Below are 23,292 nucleotides of genomic sequence, written 5' to 3'. Positions count from 1 at the left end.
CTGGGGACCACGGCTGCTGCCTGGGCTGGCCTCCTGGGAGGGACGGGGCCTTGAAGCACTGAGCCACCTCTGAGCAGACGCGCCCTCCGCAAGTTCCGGAGGCTCCTGCTGAAGATAGGACGAGTGGTCCGTCTGCAGGAAGAGCCGGCGCTTCCACCTTTAGGGCACCTCAGCAGACTCTGATGACCTCACAGCCAGTGCCCTCACGGTTCTGCCTCCAGGAGGCGCTGCAGGCCTCCAAGGAGTGACCCCGAGATTGGGAATGTTTGGTCGCAACCTCTTCTAAGTGGGCGAACTTCGCACCTGTGTTCATAGCATCACTGTTCACACCTGCAGGCCATGTGTCCAGCAACAGATGCGCACATTAGCAGAATGTGGTCCAGCCTCACAGTGGGGTATTTGTCAGCCTCCAGAAGGGAGGCGGTCCTGACCCCTGCTGCGACCGGATGGCCCTCGAGGCTGTGACGCTCAGTGACATGAGCCAGTCACACAGTGTCGGATCCCGATTCCAGTTACCTGAGGTCCCTCGAGGGTCAGATTCACGGAGACAGAAAGTGGGATGGGGGTTGCCAGGGGCCAGGGAGGGAGAACGGGGAGTCAGTGTGCAATGGGGGCAGAGTGTGGGGATGGAAGATTTCCGGAGGTGGCTCTGTGCTTCACGCCCCTGGGCTGTGCGCTTAAACAAGGGGCATGATGGAAACTTTTTATGTTGGGTGTTTTTTAGTAACAGTAAAAAATTTTTGTCTTGGAGTTCCCGTCGTGGCTCAGTGGTAATGAACCCAACTAGTATCCATGAGGATGCAGGTTCAACCCCTGGCCTCGCTCATTGGGTAAGGATCTAACGTTGCGTGGGCTGTGGTGTGGGTCGCAGACCCGGCTCGGATCCTGCGTTGCCGTGGCTGTGGTGTAGGCTGGCAGCTGCAGCTCTGATTCAACCCAGAACCTGGGAACGTCCATCTGCTGCGGGTGCAGCCCTAAAAAGACAGCAAAAAAAAAAAATTGTCTTAAGGAGTGAAAGACTGATTTGCATAGACCAGGGGACCCCCCCCCCCCGGGGACACCCCCCCCCCGCCCCGTGTGGATCTTGGAGGCGGGGCTCAGCCCCAGGTCTGAGATGGGGGAGGAGTCCTCGGCCGCGTGTCCGCCTCCTCATGCCTGTGCACTCGCCCCCGCAGTGCCCTGGACTGGGAGTTCTTCTCCGTGGGGGAGGATTCCTTCCTGGTGGTTGCAAACTCCTTCGACGGAAATACCTTCTCGGTAAACAGCATCATTTACAGGTAAAGGCCCCGCCCCCGCTCACCACCGGGTTCCCCCCCACCAGCCCGCGCCCCGGGTGCGCTCCCCTTCCCTGGAGGTGACCTTTGGCTCAGAGCGAGTCACAGGCCCTGGGCCCTGAGGCGCACCTGCGTCTGGGCCACGCCCCTGCGTTAGCCAGGTGCCACCAGCCACACTGACACTCACGACCTGGATTGTGGCTGGAGACGCAGTGTGCGGACACACTAATTTGAGAGTTATGCGCATCTTACGCTATTACCTGTTTCGCTCCAGGACTGTGGTAAGACCTTCTGTTTTTCACGTGTCCTTCGACAAATCGCACCCTGCCTTGCAGAGGCGCCGTGGCGGCCTCGCTCCCGTCCCGTCGGGGCGTCTCCCGCGGGCTGAGCTCCATTTCCATCTGCTCATCGTGACCGCTCGTCTTCGTGTCCAGCCACCCAGCCACACTGCCTTATCGGCTCCAGTATTTCTGGAGAGAGTCTTGGGGGAGTAGAACGACGTCTGCCAACAAAAGCAACTTGCCTCTGCATTTCAAATGCTTTTACCGACTCTCTAGTCTTCTCAGTTTGGGCTAGAAATTCCAGGACGATCTTGAATCAGGGCAGCAATGGCCAGCCACCCTGTCCTCCTGAGGTGATGGGACGGGCTGGGCATCGCACTCTCTGACAAGACAGGAGCAGTCGTGTTGCGCTCTGTTGGCGTTCCCTCCTGCTGGGCAAGGCTCTCCCTGGTCCATCTGCTGATGTAATGATTTATGAGAGGGGTTCTCGTATCCTGGGACAGTGCCCAGAGGATGCGCAGTCATTTCACATGTCACTGGCTAGCCATCATTAAGCTTGATTTCAGGGGGTTTGGGGGCCACACTCGCAGCACGCAGAAGCTCCCAGGCAGGGATTGAGCCCACACCACAGCAGTGACCCAGGCCACAGCAGTGGCAATGCCAGGTCCTTAACCCACCAAGCCACCAGGGAACTCCTGATTTCAGAGGTTTGCATCTCTAAAAGGAAATCAAATTGGTCTCTAGTTTCTTCTGCAGACTTGATATGAAACCGCACTTTAGATGTCCCACCTCCCCCTGTGGCTGGGATAGTCCGAAGAGCAGGATTTATCTATTTCCTTTATGATACGGTTAAATTCAGTTAAAAGGCCATCTCAGCCTGGTTCCTTTTCAACAGCGTCTGTTGAGCAGCTTGTCCAGTCTCCCTCCTGGTTCTTGGTTTAATCAGCTTTTCCATCGCTTCCTGAGACAAGTTTGGTCATCTGCACTTTATTAGAAAAATCATCAGTTTTATTTGGACTTTCTAATTTATTGCTGTTTCCATCCAGACAAAGTAATTCTAAAATAAGCACAAGGATGGTATATTTACCCATCTGTTTGGAAGCTGTTTAAAGACCCACAGGGCTGAGTGTGTTGGGGTGGGGGGCTGGCCCTTTCCCACTAGGATGGCCCAGCCTTTCCAGAAAGTCATCTGGAAAAACATTTAAATTAAAACTACTGCTGCATTTGACCCAGGAGTCCCACCCTGGGGCCTCCATCAATGGAAACAGAACTACCTGTGGATAAATCCCTGCTGAAGGGCCAAACGGAGTGTGGGACCCTCACATGGGCACCGGGCTCAGAGAGCTGTGTGCTTCCCTGAATGGAGTCTGCCTCACCTGAATCTTACCCGACGGGGCCAGGGGTGTCCAAGGGCCTCGCTGTCAACACCGGCCCCGGGAGTGAGGAGGGGGCTTCGGCTCAGCCCCCAGAGCTGACCCACTGGACCCGCCAGGACCTCTCCCCACCCCCCATCCCAAGGGCACTCTGGGCAGGGGCGGAACCCCAGGTGGCCACGAGCAGCGGCAGGGTCTCGGACAGCACATTCCCCTTCCAGCCTGGCTCCCTGTCTGCAGGATGGGGAGGCCCCTCCTGGCCCAGCGCCCCATGACTGGAACCAGTGTGGGGTGGGGTGGGGAGACACATGCCTGGGGAGAGAGGCAGGCGGCGGCCTGGCGAGGATCGGGAAGGGGTGGGGCGGGAGCGCCAGGAGGGGGACCGTCTGGTGCCCGCTTCCCTGTCCGCGGGCTGACAGCGTCTCTCCCGCAGGTGGCAGGGGTACGAAGGTTTCGTGGCGGTGCACAGCCTCCCGACCTTCGGCTGCAGGGACTGGGAGGCCTTCCGCACGGCGGCCGGTTCCTACCTGGTCTATTCCAGCGCCAAGGAGCCGCTGTCCCGGGTGCTGAAGCTGAGGACCGTGTGACGGCCGGCACCCCGGGAACAGACCCGCTGGACCGCACCCCAGAAGCCCACCCGAGAAGCCCTGGAACTCAGCGGGGGTGCGGTGGCCACCACCTCGCCATCCCCAGCCCGGTCCCAGCCCCCACCCAGTGGGGGACAGCATCCCTCCACCTGGTGACCACGGTGGCCGGACTCGTGCCGGTCGCTCTGTGCTGCTCCCGCACGTCTGCTGTCCTGCAGGGATTTCCCTTTAGAGGAAAAGTTCACACAAACTATTACCTCAAAAACGGCGGGGCCTCGTCGCCTGCCTGCCCCATCCGCCACGCGGCCGGACACTCAGGCTGGGGAGCCCCGCGCAGGACCGCTTGATGCTGTTTGATGTATTTGTACCTGCTATTTATTATACTCAACCTATCCTGAAATATATTTATGACCTCTTTATGAAAAGCACTGCCACATCTATCTACGTGCTTCTGGCAGGGACCCAACCCCCAGTGAGCGTGTCACAGGACAGCCACTCATGCAGCCACCGCAGCCTGACGTGTGCCCTTGGGTCCTGCATCACCAACACGCCTCTCCCCTGCGGGACTTCCTTCAGCCTCGGTTTAGCCATGAACATAGCAGGGCAGGGGCATGTCAGGAGCCCCGAGCATACGCGGCACGGGCCCTTGTCTCCTCTCCGAGGCCACTCCTGGGAGCCCCGGTCAGTGGCGTCCTCGTCCCTCTGCGCCCAGACTGGCCTCTCTGGTCCCCACAGTCGCGTGGGTGTGGGAAGGACGTGGAACACTCTTTGAAGGCAGTACTCGCCCCGCGCCTCCAGAGTCCAGTGCTTGGACCCCACACGGGACGTGGGCACCCTGCCTCCCTGGCACAGCGACTGGGCGTGAGCTGACACCACCCGGGGAGCCTGGGGGAGGAGGACACAGGAAGTGCTGTCACTGCTGGGCAGCCTCCTGGGTGGTGGGGGTGGTGGGGAATGAGGGGAGTTTTCTGCGTCAAGAGCTTTGCTGGGAAGGCCTGAGGGGTCCACGTGCAGCCAGGAGACCTCGGGGCCCCCTCTGCTCCAGGACGGCACCTGGCAGCTGGCACCTCAGTGGCAGGAAGGCCTCCGGCTTGGTTGAAGTTCCGCTCTTTCCGTCTTGAAATTCTCATTGATTTTTGCCCGGGATCACACAGCCAGGGGCTCCAGAGCCGGTCCAGGCAGCCGAGTGCCAGCTCCCGTGGTTGGCTCCCTGTGACAAGTGGTCGCCCACCGCCCAGGAAGGAAACCTATGCTGAGCTGGCCCATCTCCGTGCGGACCTGGTCTGGGGTCTCTGGGCTGTGACCAGGGCCCTCTTGATTTCCCAAAGCAGAGATTCCTCTAGGGCCTCCTTCAGGCCAGCAGGTGGGCCACGCGTCTCGGGGACACTGAGGCTGCCCTCAGACAAGGATGTCGCCTGTGAGAAGGACGTCCCGGGGATAGTTCCTCAGGCCTGGAGCGCCCCTCGTGCACACTCAGGACTTGGGGAAAGGGGATGCCCCTCCCTCAGCCCCTGCTGCGCGTTTCCTTGCTGTCCCTGTCCCTAAGGCCCGGCCAAGTCCCTGTCCCGGGCACCCGGGGGCCCCAGTGGGTCTGGGCTGTCTCGGAGAGGAGACGGGGACCCGTGCCACGTACACTCAGGATTCCTGACGTGCCCCTGGCCCGCTGATCTGCTGGTGCCGAAGGTGCCTGATGAAAATTCAAGATCCTCAGTTAAACTTGAATTACAGATTAACGACGGAAGCTTTTTTAAAAACACACGTCCCGAATATTGCCAAGAACACACAGTAACCGAGCGCTTGGTGTTTCTGTGAGGTTCGGACTCAAGCAGCATCCCGTTTGGACGTTGCTTTGCTCAACCCCCCACCCTCCCTGAGAAGCGGTGGTGTCTGCTGGGGGCTCTGATTGTAGCTGAGACTTGAGCCAGGGCCTGAGGAGCCGTGAAAGGGACACAAGGAGGGTCCCAGGCCCGGGGGACCCCCGCCTCCATGCCTGGGAAGGTTGGCTTTGTGTCTGGGTGAGATGAACCCTCCACAGTTGGGGGGCGGGAGCAAAAGCAGGGAGTTTCCCCAGTGGACGCCCTGGGTCAGGAGCGGCCCACAGGCTCTCGTGTGCGTGCCCCGTGCCCACCTCCCTGCAGCCCGGGGCTCGCAGCCTCCACGATCGGCTGAGCCACTCCTGAGCATCAGTGCCCCTCTACCCTCTTTCTCCAGGGAGCCCCGCGAGCACAGGCCCAAACCAGCGAAGGTTCCCCGGGGGTCAGGATGGCTGGGAGCCCGTGGGAGCGGCGAACTGGGCGCTGTCCACACTCCCCAAGCCCCCAGCCTCTGCGGCTTCTCCCTCCCTGGCATGACCTGGACATCCGGCTGGTGCCCAGGGAGGAAGGGGGCAGATGACAGACACGAGGTCAGCAGCACAGCTGCCCACGGAGGGAGCCACCACCTCCTGTCCCTTCCTGGGGCTTCGTCCTGGTCCCTCAGTGCCAGTGTACCCTCGGACGGCACCTCAGCTCTGCTCTACCAGGTGATATAAAGACTGGTAAACTGATGGGGCTCCACTGCGGCCCAGTGGATTAAGGAGCTGGCGTTGCCACAGCTGCCATATGGGTCAAAGCTGCAGCTCACGTTCAGTCCCTGGCCTGGGAATTTCCGTGTGCCGCAGATGCAGCCAACCCTCCCCCCGAAAAAAAACCAAACACACACAGTAAATCAAGATTTAAGTTGCAAATGCCAGCGAGGGGACGCAGGGAGCATTACAGAATCTTCGTCTTTTCACGTCAGGTCTCCGGCTTCTGCCTGCTGAAAAAAGTTCCCAGGGCGGCAGCTGCTGGGAGTGTGCATGCGGTGGGGCGTGGCCACCTTTTGGTCACTTTGGCAGCCCCGTCGTGTTTCTCTGTGGCAGCATCCTGGAGTTTGCTAGTCATGCTCTGTGAATCCACGGGGCTGCAACGGGCTTCACTGGATAAACAACACCCGGAGAACATCTTTGCACAAGTTGCATTTCTTTGCTGTTACTTCTTCCGGGTCATGATTTCCTGGAGAAATAGCACCCACAGCAGCCTCCGCATCTAACCTACTTCCAGGGCTCCCTCCCCAAGCCAGATCGAGGGGGAGGACAGCCAGAGGGGCCGATCACACCTCTCCCATAAGTGTCCCCAGGCCAGACTTTATCTGCTTCTGGACCTGGCAGGTGGTTAAGTGCAGGACTGCAGCAAAATTATCTTGTTTCCACTGGGGTCCCTGCTCCTGGCCTTGAGGTTGCTGGACTTTTCCTAAGGGCACCCCTTAACCTCACCACCAGCAGCACAGCCCCATCCTCTGCCACATACACACCCACGCACACATTCACACGCACACACCCCCCACACATGTGCACACATCTTCCAGTTCCTTACGGCCAGGGGCTGTGTGTCAGGCAATTCCCCCAGGTCTGGCTCAGAGCCGAAGCCCGGAGCTGTCTGACAGTGCAGGTAGCCACGGCTGTCTGCCCACACTCAGGGCCCTCTGTGTGCCAGCTGCCCCGTGGGGCCTGGGGACACACGCGTAACCACAGTCCTGGCCACCCTTGATCTTTCCAGTGGCTAGAACCCAGATTCCTCGCAGCGACCTCCAGGTCCTGCGGAACGGCCGGCCTGCCCCCTCTCCCCACCCCCACCCAAACCCTCCCCCCTCGACGGGCCCCTCTCGTCCTCTGTCTCAGGTCTACATCGGCCCTCAGAGAGGCCTCCCTGTCGCAGAGCAAGGCCAGCCCCCCACTCGTGCTCCCCGCACACGGGCCCTCCCTCCTCCCCGGCGTGTCACCGGCTTGCATTTCCGAACAGCACTGACAGAAATTCCGACGGTCACATTCGGTCACTCCTTCGCATCTGCTCCTCCTCGGGGACTGTGACGCAGGTGGTCCCAGCCTCCCCTCCTCCCCAGGCAGGTGCTGCAGGTGTGCCTTTCTGGGAAGACGCAGCCCAGCAGGGCTGTGAGGAGCGCAGCTCTCCAGTCCCTGGGAGGGGTTGCAACCTGGCTCTTCCGCTCCCTGTTGGAACTTGAGCAAGTAACGCCCCCCAACCTCGGTCCCCTGAGATCGAAAACGGAGAAGGACCTGTCCCTTTGAGCCACAGCAAGGACTACATGACGTGAGCGCTGTGCGGCCCGGGACATGTGGGTGGACCTTAGCAGTACCTGCGTCATTGTCACCCTCCTGCCTCTAGTTTCTGGAACAACGCTGGACTCAAATCACGTTTGAAAGAAAACGATAGGCCTGTGCTAAATGTGAACAAAGATTCGCTGATTTAAACCACATGCTAGTCCCTGTGAAAAAAATAAAAAATTAACCACATGCCAAAAGATGAATGCTGTCAGTAGCGCGGGCCGCCCCAGGGCGCTTTCCTCGCTCTCTCACCGGAAGACCTGCGATGTTAGGAAGTCCTGAAAATAACCCCTACACCCACTGCGAGCACCCAAACCCGGAGTAAGAGGGCATCTCAGTGAGGCCTGTTATTCTTTTTATGACTCTGAAATATTATTCTTAATTTTGTTAAGGACGCTAATCTTTGTTTAATTTAATCTCGATTTAATTTATTTAATTTTATTTGATTAAAAAGGCAGAGACCTTAAGTGTTCTGCTCGGTGACTCTTTCCAAATGTATGCGTTTCTGGAACCACCTCCAAACAAGGCCTGGAGGGTTCGCCCCCCGCCCCAGTCCCCGGGACCCCATCTGGTCAGACCTCCCCCTGCGACCGGCTTTGCGGGGGTGGCTCTGCCCCTGCCGGGACCTCCTCCTCCGCGGGAGCGGCGGACGCCCAGGCGGCTCGCTCAGCCGGCTCCGCGTCGAGGATGCGCGCCCGCGCTGCTGCACCCGCCGGCCCCTCGCCGGCCCTGCTGGTTTTCCCTGTTGGTTTGGGGCTTTCGTCCAGGGCGTGAATAGCCCATCTCCCGTCCATCCATCCTGCGACGGATCCGCTTTGGGCTTGTTCCCATTTGAGCACTTTTGTGTGGACACATGTGTCTATTTCTCTTGGCAAATACCTGGGAGCAGAGTGGCGGGTCTCGAGCTGGTGCAGGCTTAGCTTTCTAACAGACTACCAAACGCTTCTCCAAGGCTCCACAGCGCGGACCCACGTCCACGTCTGTAATTCCCGGGATAACGAAATGCTCTCGGGCCGGCGGCCAGCGATCCGTGTACCACGCGCCCCATGAGCCCTCAGATTATAACCAGGGGTGTGACGGGCTGCCTGTGGCACCACTGTTTATGTGCCAAAGTCCAGGCAGTCCTGGCCGCTGTGGTGAGAGCAAAGGACAAAGAGGTGCCTGTGAGAAAGGAGACGAACCGTCTCTTTGCTGCTGGAACCTCCTAGAAACAGCGGGAAAATTCTGTAGGTTCAGTTAACCATTAAGCGTGTGGGAAGTTCCGAGCGCACCCACCTTGTCCTGCCTCTTCTCCGTGGAGAGGGGACAGCGGACCAGCATCACCTGCATGTCCACAAAGCGACAGGCCGCCCGCGCCCTATGATCCTGTGTCGCGGTAACAGATGACCACATGCTTAGGGGCGTGAAACAGCAGCACCGTGTTGTCGCACGGTCCTGGAGGCCAGAGGTCCCATCTGGGTCTCACTGGGCCAGCGTCGAGGTGTGGGCAGGGCTGGTCCTCCTGAGGCTCCAGGGAAGAGTCCGTTTCCTGCCCCTTGCCATTTCTAGACGCTCCCTCCACCTTCAACGCCGGCAGTGGGCAGTGGAGTCGTCACCGCCTCTCTCGGGACCTCTCCCTCTGCCTCCACTCCACCTGTGACAGCCCTGGAGGCGGCGTTAGCCCACCTGCATGATCCACAATGACCTGCCTCTCCCAAGGGCAGCCGATCAGCAGCCGCAGTTCCCGCCTGCTGTGGGAGCAACCATAGTCACAGGTTCGGAGTCAGAAGGGGGACCTCTGAGGGCTGCAGGGGGTTCGACCCCTCCCCATTTCTACCACGTGGCACAGCCAAGGCCCCTCTGCCTGATGTCCTGGAACTCCTGTTCCCTAAGAGCTGTCGGCAGGTCGGGAACCTTCCTGGGGCCGGGGCGGGTGGGGGGGGGGTTGGGGGTGGGCAGTCAAGTCCCTCGAGCTTTTCACCCAACAGAATGAGAATGCCTGCAAAGATGGGCAGTGCCCCCCATACACAGCAGTACCTGGTTAAAACAGAACCCCTCTGAAACACACACTAAGGAAACCACAAAAATCAGACTGTGGGAGATAGATAAAGATTTGGACAAATCTGCAAATTGGTATCCTAGCTTTGTCAAAATTTCCCAAGTTCCTATGCAGTTTTTATGCGATGCCCGTCGAAATCCCAAAGCTACCTTTTTAAATTAATGAACCTCTACAGCTACATTTCAAAGAATAGGCCAAAAATATTTTGAAAAGATGAGGAAAAGCTTAGACTCCAGGTATTCATTCTATTAAAATGAAGCAATTCAGAGTTCCCATTGTGGCTCAGCCATAACAAATCTGACTAGTATCCATGAGGATGTGGGTTCGATCCTTGGCCTCGCTCAGTGGGTTAAGGGTCCAGCGTTGCCACGAGCTGTGGTGTGGTCGCAGGCACAGCTCGGATCCCGCGTTGCTGTGGCTGTGGCTGTGGCGTAGGCCAGCGACTACAGCTCCGATTCAGCCGCAGGCCTGGGAACGTCTATGCACTGCAGGTGTGGCCCTAAAAAGCAAACAAAGAAATAATGAAAAATAAATTCATTAGGCCATTCGACAAGGTATTGGCACCATTTAGTAAAGTAAAAAGTTAAACGTCCAATGTCAGAGATGGAAAAGAGTCTGGGATAGAATTTCTTTTTCTACGTGGAGGGAAACTTTCTAAAGGTAAAAATGATGAAGGCAGTGAAATAAATGAAAGAGGAAGACAGAGGCAGAGACACAGCTTACGCATTTGTCCAGCACATCGGGTTGTATCTTTCAAAAACATAAATGAATGGGGTTGAAGCGCCTGCAAACTCAGGGAGCAGTTGGCACATCGGGGCTGCAGTCAACACGGGGGCGGAGGAGCCCTTCCAAAATGGCACAAACACGGCGCCCCACACGGAACAGGAGCAGCGGCCGCAGCAGGAGAAACCCAAACACTGGCGAGTTACACCCGCGGGTCACAGAGCGGACCTCACAACGGCAGACGCTCCGGGGCCTCTCCTGGGGCCACTCAACCGTTACCAACCACGCCGAGCGGCCCATCTCTTTGCAAGTTACTGGCTCGGAAAACCTCAGCCTTGGTGTCCTAATTATTGTGACAGCCGACTGACAGGCTCCGATTCCAAGGCGACTTCTTAGCCGGCGGCAAGGACAGGAGGGTTGGTCTCCACTCTGAGCCCCTGACCCAGGGATCCTGGAGAGACCGCTAAGCCTGTGGGAGCCTGGCAGGGACCCGGGTCTGGCTGACCATGGGCAAGGCCAACACCACTCGCCACGGCGACGACCACCCCGCAGAGAGCCTGCAAGACCCAGGCCTTCCAGCCACGCAAGGTCCACGCTGCTGGTGCCCAGAAGTGCGCCTGGGGAGGGGGGGGGGTTCCAGCTGAGCAGAGACAGCAGGGTGCTGAGGTCTCTGGGGAGCAGGACAGCGGGGACCCGCCCAATGGTGCAACCTCCAGCTCACCATGCGGTGGAGGGGCCAGGTGGGGCCTGGCAGGGGCAGCAGCTCACAGCTATGCCTGGACCGGAGCCTGGATGCCCACCATGCATAGGCCTTGGACAACTGGCTCCTCGGGGAGTTCCAGCGTGGAGGTGACTGGGGCGCAGAGAGGCCTCTGGATGCTCGTCGCCGACCTTCCAGAAGTCTGTGTGTGTCGGGGCAGGAAAGGCGTGAAGGGGGTTGTGGCAGAGAGTTCTCGTGGGGGTCCCTGCCCCTGGCTGGCTGGGCGCTAGGAGTCAGTGTGCCTCGATGCCATAGGGGCTTTCAACAGGTGACCGCTCAGTCCTGACTCCGTTCTGAGAGCTGCACCTGCAAATCGGGTGAATGTCCCATATCTTCATATAAATGTGTCTTCTTCTTTCGGGATTTTCTTGGCATCGTAACTGCGCCGATGTCACCGCCTGGCTGCGGAGGTTGTGCAGACGGCCGCTGGACGTCCCTCTGCTGTCCACTGCTGCCCGGCAGCCTGGGCGTGCCCCAGCCGGTTGCTCACCGGCTCACACGGCCTTGGGCCAGTCCTCTCACCACGCAGGGCCTCAGTTTCCCCATCTCTAAGTAAGTGCTGGCTGCCAGCACAGGCTCTGGAATCAGCGTCCTGGGCTGGCAGCCAGGTCCCTCCCACCTGCTCCCAGGCAGCTGCTCTCTCTCTACAGCTCCTCCTTCCAGGGCCTGTCCTCTCCGAGAGCAGCTGGGCTCCTGGAAGGCCAGCCGGTGGGCTTGTCTTTCCGAGGTGCCGTCTCCCCACCTCCCTTTGCACAGAACACCAGGCAGGTGTGTGGCTGCTTCCAACAGCCGGGCCAGGCAGCCACCCCAGCTCCCGCCCTCTCTCCGGCCAGTGCAGTTGCCGTGGTTACAGATGCAGACCCGGCAGCGCCGGCTCCCCGAGGGCATCCGCGCTCCTGGCAGGCACGGCTGCATGAGGGAACGGGACTCCTGAGGCCGGGCTCCGTCCCGCCTCTTGCGCTGGCCGTTCGGCAATCTGGTGCCAACCCCAGGACTTGCCTCTTTGTTTTGACAACGCTCCAGGGTTAGAGTGAGAACTTCCAGGCCTGGGCGTCAGAAGGCCCGGATTCCAGCCCTGCCCCCAGCAAGCCGACTTCCGAGTCCGTCACGGCTCCTCCCGGACTTCAGAATCCCCGGCTTCTGGTCCAAAAGTAGAAATATTCCCAACCACACCGGGCTGCCGTGAGGATTAGCTGAGACACCCTGGCTGGTGGTGCGCGCCGTCCGCCTGCCTGTGAGGCTGCCCCTTCCCGCTGGGCGGCCTGCCCTGGAGGCCTGAGGGCTGGTTTCCATGCCTGGTCCTGACAGGGCTGCACAGCTAGGCTACCACATCCTCCGTGGGGGCCTCCGCAGGCAGCCGGCCCTCCCCGCACCCCCTGCGCCTGGGCTGCCACCCAGAGGCCCTGCCTCCAGACCGGGACAGGGGGGGTCCCCCTCACATCTGCCCTCGAGGGGACCGGCAAGGCCCTCCCTCACCCCCAGCCTGCGGCGGGCAAGGTGGAAAGGGGCCCAGACCTCCCCTGGGCGGGGGGAGGTGTGTGTGTGTGTGCACGCACGAGCACCCACACCTGTGGGCACATCCGCCACGGGTGTGTGCAGTGTGTATGGCCTGGTGTGAGTGTGAACGTGTCTAACTGTGTATGTGACGTGTGCCTCGGTGAGCACATGTGTGCGTGTGCATGACTGTGTGAGCACGTGTGTGCACAGTGGAGGTGTGGAGCGGCACGGGAGCGTGTGCGGTGTGCAGGGGACCATGGAAGCCAGCAGGTCCAGGTGCAGGTCGGCCGCGGCCCCCGGGCTGGGAGGGGAGCGAGGTCGGCAGGTGATGACCTCCTGAGGCCCCTCGGTCAAGGCGGTAAACGCACACGGACCCCGAGAGCCAGGCCCCGAGAGGAGCAGCAGGGCCACGGGGCACAGGTGGCCATCTGCTCTGGCCGCCCTCAAAGTGGGGCGGCTGCCCTGGCCCCTGAGGCTACTGCCACCAAGGGCCACACACTTGGTGACCCAAACATCACAAATTTATTTTCTTAGAGTTCCGGAGGTCAGAAGTCTGAAACTGGTCTCACTGGGCTAAAACCAAGGTGTGGACAGGGCAGCGGCCCTCTAGAGGCTCCAGGAGAGGATGCACTGCCTTTTGCAGCTTCTAGAGGCTTCCTGCATCCCTTCCTGCATTCCTCAGCTGGCGGCCCTCCCCCATCTCCGCAGGCTCCCAGGGTTAGGACTTGGCCTGAAGTGGGGGGGGTGAGAGGGGTGAAAGCAGACCTGGCCCCTGAGGGGACCCCAGCAGCGAGCTGCCCACCTTGATCTCCTGGGGCAGGAGCGGGGGTCATGGCTGCTGTCCACTGCCTAGAAGACTCTTTCACAGCCAACCTCATGCTGCCACCACGGCATGCACTGGGTCACAGGTTCTGAAAGCTCAACAACCAGCCACCACGAGCGGGTTCAAGCCAGTGCAGGCGGGCCTGGCACCCCCTGCACCCCAGGCCTGGCCTGGCTCTTCTTCCTGCACAGCACGGTCCACAGCGAGGGCAGGTCTGGGCCGGCTGGGCTGCACGGCTGCAGGCACGAGAGTCCACCCCACTGGTTGAGCACAGAGGTTTATTAAGGGTTCAGACGGTGGGGGGAACAGTGGAATCGGGTTTCAGGATAACCTTTCAGGAAAAACGACTCCAGAAAACTCCCCAGGTTCCTACTGTGGCTGGGAGCCACCAGTCCAGAACATTCCGCTCCCAGCACGGTCTGCAGTCTACCCCCCCCCACCCCCATCCCCAGGATCCAAGTCTCCCGCAGACACTTGGAGAAGTTGCTGCTCCGGAGCCAGGAGCCAGGGGGTGCTGGGGGTGCGCAGGAGGGCAGGCCAGCAGGGGCAGGCGGCACAGAGCACCCACCCGGGAGCCCACCCCCTCTGCTGCCCAGAGTGCCCAGGAGGCTGGCTCTATGCTCCCGCCCAGCCTATGCAGAGGCCCAGCGTTCTGCTGACCTTTCAGGAGGACCATCCAAGGCAGCCGGCCCCACGTGGACCCCTGTCTGATGGGGGCTCTGCACCCACGCATCTCTCAGACCCCGTGTGGATGCGACCAGCGCAGGAGCTCCAGCCCATCCTGATCCCTCCACTGGGCCCCATCTCCTGCCTGCAGCAACTTTCCATTAAGAAAAACACACCCAGTCTCACGTCCAGTTTAAAATCGTCCACTCTCCCTGCAGGTGGGCTGGGGGGCTGGGGCCCCATGGTGGGGGCGCCCCTGGTTCCTGCATCAGGGCTCTTCCAGGAGATGCTGCCGCGGCTCCCTCCCAGCCCAGCCTCGAGGCCGTCCTGCCGCCTGCCGCCGGGGCGGACCTGGGTGTCCGTACACCTGCTCAGCCCCCACCGCTGGACCACCCGAGGGCGGGATGGGGTGGGGGGCATCGGGAGGCCCTAGAGTCCGGAGGGGAAGGGCGGGTGTGGGGAGGCTCTGAGTGGGGGCATCCCCTCCCAGGGTCGCGGGTGGGGCTCTGGTTTCCAGGGGAACCATCACGATGAGGGCGGGGCAGAGTGAGCAGGAAATCTCACAGAGCAGTGGCCCCACAAGCCCCCCACTGCCCCTCCCCTCTGACCCCTCTAGAAGCAAGACCCCTCGATTCCCATGGGTGGAGGAACCTGGCTGGGTGGCTCTTTGGCCAGTCTGTCCACACCACCCTCTGCCCCAAGGAGGAACCTCAGCGCCATCCCGCCACAACCCCCAGACTGGGGTAGCACTGCCTCCCCTGGCTAGAGGGGCTTGGCAGGGGGCGTCCAGCGGGCCAGGGGCGCGTAGCTCCCTGCGGCCTCTTACCTGGATGGTGGTGACAGTCAGGGGACCCCCGGGTCCCACAAAGGCTATCACCCCACTGCGCCCGACTGAGGCACCTCTTTGTCACGTGCCCAGCCCTGCCAACACCTGTCCCTTCAATGGGGCCAGCCCGCACCCAGCCAGCCTTGGCAGAACTGGACGGGGTGAAAGGCCTGCTCTGGCCAGGCCCCGGGCGCTGGATGCAGGGCAGGCAGTCAGCCCGAGGGCTCATGGGGGTGTCGGCAGGGAACGAGGTGGCCCAGGCAGGGTGTCATCTTGAGGGAAAAGGAGAGGGAACGGGGGGTGGGGGGAGGAGGGGCTGGGGGGTAGGGGGAGAAAAGGAGGGAGGGGTGGGCTGCCACCCCAGGAGGCTCCAGGGTTGGGAGCTCCCATGGGCAGAAAGGAGCTTCCGGGCCCTTTGTGGGGGTCCTGGTGGTCTCTGCAGGGAGGCACCTTCTCCCAGGAGACTCCGCCAGAAAGGCCAGGGGGTCCCGGCGGCCCCGGCTCTGGACTCGGGATGAGGAGAGGGCCCTTCCTGTGTGCCGGGGTGCTAAGCCGCTTCCTCCTCCCAGCAGGAAGGCACACGCCAAGGGCAGGAGGGCTGGCGCCCCTGCTCTGGGCTGATGCTGGGTTAGAGCAAGGGCAGGGTTCCCTGGGGGCAGGGTAAGGCCCCGGGGGCAGGGCTGCAGCAGGGACACTGACACCTGCCCTCTCCCTCCAGGCCTCCGTCGGCTCTCGCCCCACCCCGGTCCCATCCACAGGGCAAAACGCTCTTCCTGCTGTGAGCGCCCAGGGGGATGGGGCGGCAGAGCCGGCTCCCCCCAGAGCCCGTGTCCCGCTGGCCAGCCAGCAGCCACACTTACCTGGTCCACATGGGTTTGGCCCGGGCTGGCTGCTTGGTTTTAGCTCCCACTGGAAAGGCGGGTGGGCGGGCCGTCAGTTTCCCCGAGGACCGGCCTCTCTGGGTGCACCGTCTGAGCCCTGCTTCCCACCCCTCATCCCTGGTCTGGGGGGCAGGCAGAGAAGCACAGAGCCCCCGTCCACACGGTGCACGCTATGCACACCGGCACCCCGGGACCACAGGTGTGGGAGGGTGCTGGAACCTGTCGGTCCTTTCTTTTGAATGTACCATAACTGAAAACGCATGACCTTGTCCGGACGTGCCTTTCCGGTCTGGCTGCAGCTGCTGGTCCTGAGGCTACACACGCCGCGTCTCTGCATCAGCGCGGAAGTGTGCTTCCCACTGCAAAGCCACAGGGCATCTTCCAGGTACGAGCCTCCCTCCACCTTCAGCCTTTCTAAGCATCTGCTCCAGGAGGCTTCCGTCCTTTATCCCTTAGCTCCGTAAGCCACGTACCCCTAACTTGCTTCCCCCCAATATGTCTGAAGTCGTTTAAAATATAAACACGCATACAAAAGACCGTAAAAAAATAAAATCGGAAAGACGCTATCAGGGTCGTCCCGGTGGAGGTGAGGTCTACCCTGAACACCAAGTAGGTAAGAAAATGAGCAGTAAAGTAGCTCTGAGGTTCCTGGCAGCAAAGCTGGAAAGGAGAGAGAGAGTTCCTGTCGCTGGAGGCAGGAAGGAAGCATCTGCTGAGCAGCCTTGTACCGTCCGGCGTCGGTCCCCCTGTCCTTCGCAAAGGAGCTGCTTCCGTGAGTTGAAAAGCAAAGGCACGTAGCGACCCGTGACGATGGGCTCCCGGGAGCGGGGCGCAGCCTGAGGGGCCGGAACCGGGGCAGGGCCTCGCATGTCTGGCTGCTGGCACTGCCCCCTTGATGAGCCCCGCTGGAACTTTCTCACGTTTCTCTCCACGGCTGTTTTTTCGGGGGGGGGGGGTGGTTTCCTTCTCCCTGGACTGAAGTTTTGGTACAAGCGTGACTCTGAACAAACATTCTGAGAATAAACAAAGTTGTCCAAAGGTTGCACGTTGCAGTTCCCTCCCGAGAAAACACCCGGTCTCTCGGTGTCTGCCCTGGATGGAGTCCTGTGGCCGAGGGTGCTCAGGAGATGCTGGGGAGGCGACGGCGGCCAGTCTGCAGTGGAGACCACCTGTGCCTTCGACCGACAACAGACGCCTGTCCTCCTGGGGCAGCCCCACTCGAGGGCACCCACCCTTCCTGCTCTGAATGCTAGTCCACCCCGGGGCACCCCGTGGGACAGGCTCCCTGAGCGGAAGGGACACGAGCATCGTGACAGACGGCTTGGTTTTCCGTTCCAGCTGCTCATTTCCTGGCCGTGCCGTTCCACGTCTCTAAGCTTCGGTCTCCTCCTCCGTCAGCACGTCTGACGGTAGAGCTGCCGGACCCGAAGGGCGCTGCAGCCACGAGAAGTCCTCGGAGACGTGCCCTGTAAGAGTGAAGCACCGCCCGGAAGTGGCCCCGTCACCGCCTCGCTGGGGGGGGCGGCCAAGCAAGAATCAGTCACCGTGGGCCACAGCAGGGGTGGCCGAGACGTGGGCCGCGGCCCGCCTGAGCCGGGAGGCACTAGGGGGCAGGGCTGACGGGGTCCTTGGACACAGGGGTGCTGGGCAGGGACTTGAGGTACTCCAGGTGCCTCCTGGCGTCCTCCTGGTTCTGGCGCACGTAGTACACGACGTAGGCGATCACCATGGCGAACCAGCCAAACATGGTGACCAGCATGGCCACATCGGTGGTCTTGTGGTGGACGCTGCAGAAGCTGACGCCGGCGTCGAGCGCCTGGATCAGCGGCTTCCCCACGTACTCCTCCTGCACGGAGGTGTGGCAGGCGATCTCGTCCACCGAGTCGGGGTCGAGCTTCAGCTCCCACAGGGCCTCCTGCAGGGCGCACTCGCAGTGCAGGGGGTTGTGGGACAGGCGGATCTTGGCGCTGAGCTTGCCCAGGGCGTCCTTGGGAATCCTCCGGATGCGGTTGTGGGACAGGTCCAGCAGCCGCAGGCCCCCGGCCAGGCCCGAGAAGGCGGCGGGGCCGATGGTCTCGATGGCGTTCTGAGACAGGTCCAGCTCTCTCAGGTGGCTCAGGTGCTGGAAGGCGCCGTTGGGGATGCGGGCGATCTTGTTGGCATCGAGCTTCAGGAGCACCGTGTCCAGGGGGATGTCTTTGGGGATCTCCTGCAGGCCCCTCGCGCTGCAGTGGACGGCCACGGCCCCGGCGTGGTCGGGGCACTGGCAGCTCTGCGGGCAAGAGGCGCCCAGGCGCAGGCAGAAGAGGAGGAGGAGGCACGACCCTCCCGTGGGGACCGGCAGGGCCGAGGGGCCGTGTCTGCCCACAGGGCCCATCCTGCTGGCTGGGGACAGAGAGCCCGCCGCTCGCTCAGTGCTGTGGTTCACACTCTGCCCCACTCTCTGGCCGCTGCTTGCTGCGCCAGGACCATCCCTCACAGAGGAAAACTCTCCTTCCTTATGGGCCAGGAATGCTGCGTTCTCTTTTGGTTCTGAAAGAGAGGGGCAATCAGCATTGCTGGCTGTGGTCCAGCTGGGGACCCAGGGGCACAATCTGACTGGGGGGGGGGGCGCATGGATTTCACAGCCAAATGGCAGCATCTGACCAGTGGGGGTCTCTGTAACTTACTCAGGGAGACTCCCTCTGCCACCCAGCTAAGCAAGGTTGTGCTGACTGCTGGCTGGGGGCTGGTGCCCAGCAAAGTGGTCTGAGAACCCCTGCCGGCCAGCCCCCTGGACACACCCACTGCACACCTTAGGGGTCAGGGGCTTGGGCAGCTCTCCTTGATGAGGGTCCAGCCGCCTCCCAGCTCCTCAGGGCCGGAAAGCAGGAAGACTGGGCTGCAGGGTTTTCTTTAGAAACTGGAATGCAGGGGCAGGTGGTGCTGGCCACAAGGGGAACTGAGCGGGCACCCTGTCACCTCGGGGCTAGGCTGCTGTGAGAAGCTCTGCGCTGTGCTAATTGTGACAATCCTTCACAAAATAATAATAATAAAGGTCCCCTCTGTCAGTCCTAATGGGAACAACGGAAGGCTCAGGCACCAGGTCTGCGCTATTCATTTCAATTATGTTTGAAAAAGAAGGGAACAGAGAAAAGAGAAAAGCCGAGCCCTGGGCGCGTGCCCGGCCCTGGGCGTGGAGTGGCGGGGCCGCGCGGGGCCTGGGCGGGCGGACCTCGGGCCGCGGGGACCCCGGACCCCGGACCTCGGCGTCTCCGGGCCCCACACCCCAGGGACCCCCAGTTCTCCCGGGCAGGGGTAGACGGGGGCCGGGGTGTTCGAGCTCCCAGGGCGGGGCGGGGGCTTTACCTGCGCGGCCACATCCGGAAGCTGCTGTGCGCGAGGCTCTCAGCCGCTCAGAGCCCGACCCTGTGCCACACCCGAGCGCGGTGGCGACCCGCAGGCCTGCGCCCACGTCCGCGGCCGCTCGGGACCCACGCGGCTCAGCCTGCGCCCGTGGGGCGGGGCTTTCGGGCGAGAAGCGGGGCGGGGGGGGCCCTGGGCGGAGTCTGGGGCGGAGCCTGGAACGGAGCAGTGGGGAGGGCGGAGTCCAGAGAGGGTCGGAGCCAGGACCCCGCAGGGCCTGAGAATTAGGGGTGAGGCCTGGGGGCGAGAGGTGGGGCGAGGCGGGGCCTGCGCGGAGCCTGTGGGGCAGGACGTGGCTGGGACAAGGCGGAGCTTGAGGCTGAGGGGCGGGGTCTGGGCGGAGTCTTGGGGGCGGGGCCTGGACGGAGCGGGCCAGGGGCGTGGCCTTGGGCGGGGCTGTACCGACTACTTTTAGACGAGGTTGTTTCAAGGGCTGTGGCGGGGGCCGTGGGGGCACAGAGCCCCGCCCCGGCCGTAGTCCAGCCCCGCCCCGCGCGGGGCGAATCTCCCACCCCGCCCAGACGCCGCTGTGCCGGGGGCTTGGAGACCCTCAGGTCAGTGCAACGTTTCTGTCGCAGGCCCGGTGCCAGCGGCCGCCAAAGCTAGTCTCCGAGCACCTGAGTCCCTTCCTGCCCCAGGACCCTGGCTCCGCTACCCATTTCCCCACCCAGGGTCTTAGGGTCCGTGCGTGGGCGTCCAGAGGGGCATAGGGAATCCAAGAGTCGAGGCATTTAAGCTAGACCTGAGCCATCCTTAGGGTTTTTTGAAACAGCTTTATTATGGTGCAGTTGATACACAATAAGCCACTTATTCAAATGTGATACGTTTTGACATTTGTGTACGTCCCTGAAACTATCGCGCAAACGCTCCACAGTTCCGCCTCCGCGATCCATGCCCCCCCATCCCCATCCCCAGGCAAGCACTGCTTTGCTGCCACTGGATCATTCTGCATTTCCCATAATTTACGTAAATGGACTCGTAGGTATGTACGTTTTGTCTAGCTTCTCCCGCCCGGCATGGTTAATTTGAGCTCACCCATGCGGATGTGCTCATCATGTGTAGTCTGAGTAATGATCCATTGCACGAATGTTCCACAGTTTGTATATCCATTCACCGGCGTATGGAAATTTGGGCTCTTTCCAGCTGTTGGCTGTTACAAATAGAGCTAGTATGAACACTGTGTACAACCTCTGGACGAAGAGTCTTGGTTCTCTTCGGTCAACGTCTAGCAGTGGAATGGCTGGATCATATGGTAGCGTATGTTTAACTTTGAAGAAAGCGCCAGAGTGATTACTCGATTTCCCTTCCCGGGCTGTGTGTGCCTCACATTCTCACCAGTACCCGGTATGTTCAGTCTTCAATCTTAGACATTGAGAGAGGTGTGTAAGGGTGTATCCCACCGCGGTTTTAATTTGTATTTCACTCATGACTTCAGTGTCTTTTCATCTCTTTATTTGCCACCTGTCTATCTTTTTAAGAAAGGCTTCTGTTCAACTCTTTTACCCACTTTTAATTGAGATGCTTTCTTATCATTGAGTTTTGGGAGTTCTTTGTATATTCTGGATACAAATCCTCTATCAGATGTGATTTGTATATATTTTCTCTGAGTCTGTGGATTGTCTTTTCACTCTCTTAAAAGTTTTCAAGGAGAAATTTTTAATTTTGACAAAGTCAATTTTTCAGTGTTTTTTTTTTTTTTAGATCATGCTTTTGGTGTCACATATAAGAATTTTTGCCAAACTCAAAGTCACAGGGTTTTGTAATTTAGGTTTTTCATTTGGGTCTATTATCCATTTGGGGCTAGTTTTGGTATGTGGTGTGAGATATGATTCAAAGGGGTGTGTGTGTGTGTGTGTGTGTGTGTGTGCGTGCAAACGGATGTCCAGTTTTCCAGACTGTTTGTTGAAAAAAATAATCCATTCTCTACTCACTACTTTTCCCCCTTTGTTGAAAATCAGTGGTCTGTATGAGTCTATTTCTATATCTCTCTAAATTCAGTTGGTCTAGTTTATCTATTTTTATGCAAATATTTCAAACTACTTCCATCACTTTATGATAATTCTTGAGGTCAGGTAATAAATAATAAATCTTCCAACTTTGCTCTTTTACAAAGTCCTTTTGGATCCAAGATCCTTTGCATTTTTCCTCATGAATTTTGGAATCAGCTTCACGATTTGTTCCAAAAACCCTAGTGGGATTTTGTTTGGGATTGCAGTGAGTCTGTAGACCAGTTTGAGAAAATTAACATCTTGACAATACTGAATATTAAATCCATGAACATGGTATATCTCATCATTTATTTGGAGCTTCTTTTATTTCTTTCATTTGTGTTTTGTAGTTTTTGGTTTACAGATTTGCAATCTTTTGTCAGATTTATCTCTGATAGTTTTACGCTATTGTAAATGTTATTTTAATTTCAATTTCTCTTTGTTAAATGCTAATACATAGAAATAAAATTGATTTTGCATACTGATCTGAACTTTTCTAAGCTCACTTATTGGTTCTGTCCCCTTTTTTTGTAGCTACCTTAGGATTTTCTAAGATTTCTATATAATCATGTTATCTGGAAATAAAGAGTATTACTTCTTTATTTTCAGTCTGAATTTTTTTAAATTAATTTTCATGCCTAATTGCATTGGCTAGAGCCCTAGTTCAATACTGAAAAGGAGGAATTAGAGCAGATGTCCCTGTTCCTCTGATTTTAGGGGGGGTAAAATTGACTCTCACCACTAAGGATAATGTTAGGTGTAGGGTTTTGTAGCTGTCCTTATCAGTATAAGGGAGTTTTCTGGAATTACTAGCTTGCTGAAAGTTTCTTTTTTTTTTAATCAGGAAGAGATGTTGGATTTTGTCAAACACTTTCTCTACATCTACTGAGAATATTTTTCATTAGTCTAGTAATATGGCAGATTGTATTGACTGACTTTCCCAAGTGTTAAATCAATCTTGAGTCCTAGCAATAAATCTCACTTGGTCATGAAGTGTCATTATTTGTATATGTTGTTGAATTATTCAAAATACACAGAGTGGCTGAGGTTATTTTTTTCCTTGACTGAATGTTGTAGTTTATCCTTCAAGGAACTGCCCACTTTATCAGCATAAAGTTGTTCATTCTTTCTATTTAGAGTATGAAGTGATGTCACCTCTTCCATACCTGTTTTTGGTCATTTGTGTCTCCTTTCTTTTCTTTTGCTGATCAGTTGAGACATTTTATCAATTGTACAAATAATCTCAAAGAGGCAGTTCTTAGTTTCATAGATTTCTCTATATTCCCCCCGCCCCGCCCCCACTGGCTTCTACTCTGATCTCTTGCTTGCGTTGAGTTTAATTTTCTCTTCTTTTTCTTTTTTCTTAAGGTAGAAGCTCAGCTCACTGATTTGAGACCCTGCTTCTTCTCTAGTATAAGCACACGTCAGAGATGTTGCAGGTTTGGTTCCAGACCACTGCAATAAAATGAATGTCACGATAAAGTGAGTCACATGGAGTTTGGTTTCCTAGCACATGTAGAAGCTACAGTTACACTACGCTGTAGTCGATGAGGTATGCGAGAGCATCATGTCTTTTTCAAAAGTACGTATCTTAATTTTATTTTATGTATTTATTTTTTTCTTTTTAGGGTTGTACCTGTGGCATATGGAAGTTCCGAGGCTAAGGGTTTGATCAGAGCTACAGCTGCTGGCCTACACCACAGCCACAGCCACAGCTACAGCCACTTGGGATCCAAGCCGCATCTGCGCCCTACACCACAGTTCACGGCTGATATCCTGCAGCCCCTGGTACCAGGAGCTGAGAGAGACACAGCATCATCTCTGTGGTACACTTGCCCAAAAGGCACACTCCCTTTTCAAACGTGAGAACATGTCAGACACACCCAAACTGAAAGGCCGTTTTCAAAGTGACGTTTTCATACTGATGGATCAGTATGCTTCGAAAATGGAAATATGCAGAAAGGTAAGGCCAGACTTAGTCACTGTGATAGGCTGGGAAAGACTAAGGAGAAATAACAACGAAGCATGATGT

General features: G+C 58.4%; 2 protein-coding genes across 2 annotated transcripts in view; one reads left to right on the top strand and one right to left on the bottom strand.

The window, feature by feature from the left end:
• The window catches only part of TSPEAR (thrombospondin type laminin G domain and EAR repeats), a 134,257-nt gene extending 130,314 nt beyond the window's left edge, over nucleotides 1-3,943 (top strand). Inside the window, exons 11-12 of the mRNA XM_047797919.1 lie at nucleotides 1,176-1,277; nucleotides 3,362-3,943. Coding sequence (XP_047653875.1) covers nucleotides 1,176-1,277; nucleotides 3,362-3,515 — 256 coding nt within the window. The 3' untranslated portion in view covers nucleotides 3,516-3,943. The remainder of the gene's footprint in view (nucleotides 1-1,175; nucleotides 1,278-3,361) is intronic.
• Nucleotides 3,944-13,758: 9,815 nt separating this feature from the next.
• Nucleotides 13,759-19,562, bottom strand: LRRC3 (leucine rich repeat containing 3). The gene is made up of 2 exons (XM_047797917.1): nucleotides 19,216-19,562; nucleotides 13,759-18,399 (listed from the first exon to the last, which is right to left on the bottom strand). Exon 2 carries the CDS (start codon nucleotides 18,242-18,244, stop codon nucleotides 17,471-17,473), a length of 774 nt encoding a protein of 257 aa, XP_047653873.1. The 5' UTR covers nucleotides 18,245-18,399; nucleotides 19,216-19,562; the 3' UTR covers nucleotides 13,759-17,470.
• Between the last annotated feature and the right edge of the window lie 3,730 nt (nucleotides 19,563-23,292).

This window comes from Phacochoerus africanus, chromosome 1 (genome assembly GCF_016906955.1).
Source record: "Phacochoerus africanus isolate WHEZ1 chromosome 1, ROS_Pafr_v1, whole genome shotgun sequence".
Taxonomy (NCBI): Eukaryota; Metazoa; Chordata; class Mammalia; order Artiodactyla; family Suidae; genus Phacochoerus; species Phacochoerus africanus.
The sequence above is the reverse complement of the archived record's forward strand: the minus strand, read 5'-3'. Positions and strand labels throughout refer to the sequence as shown.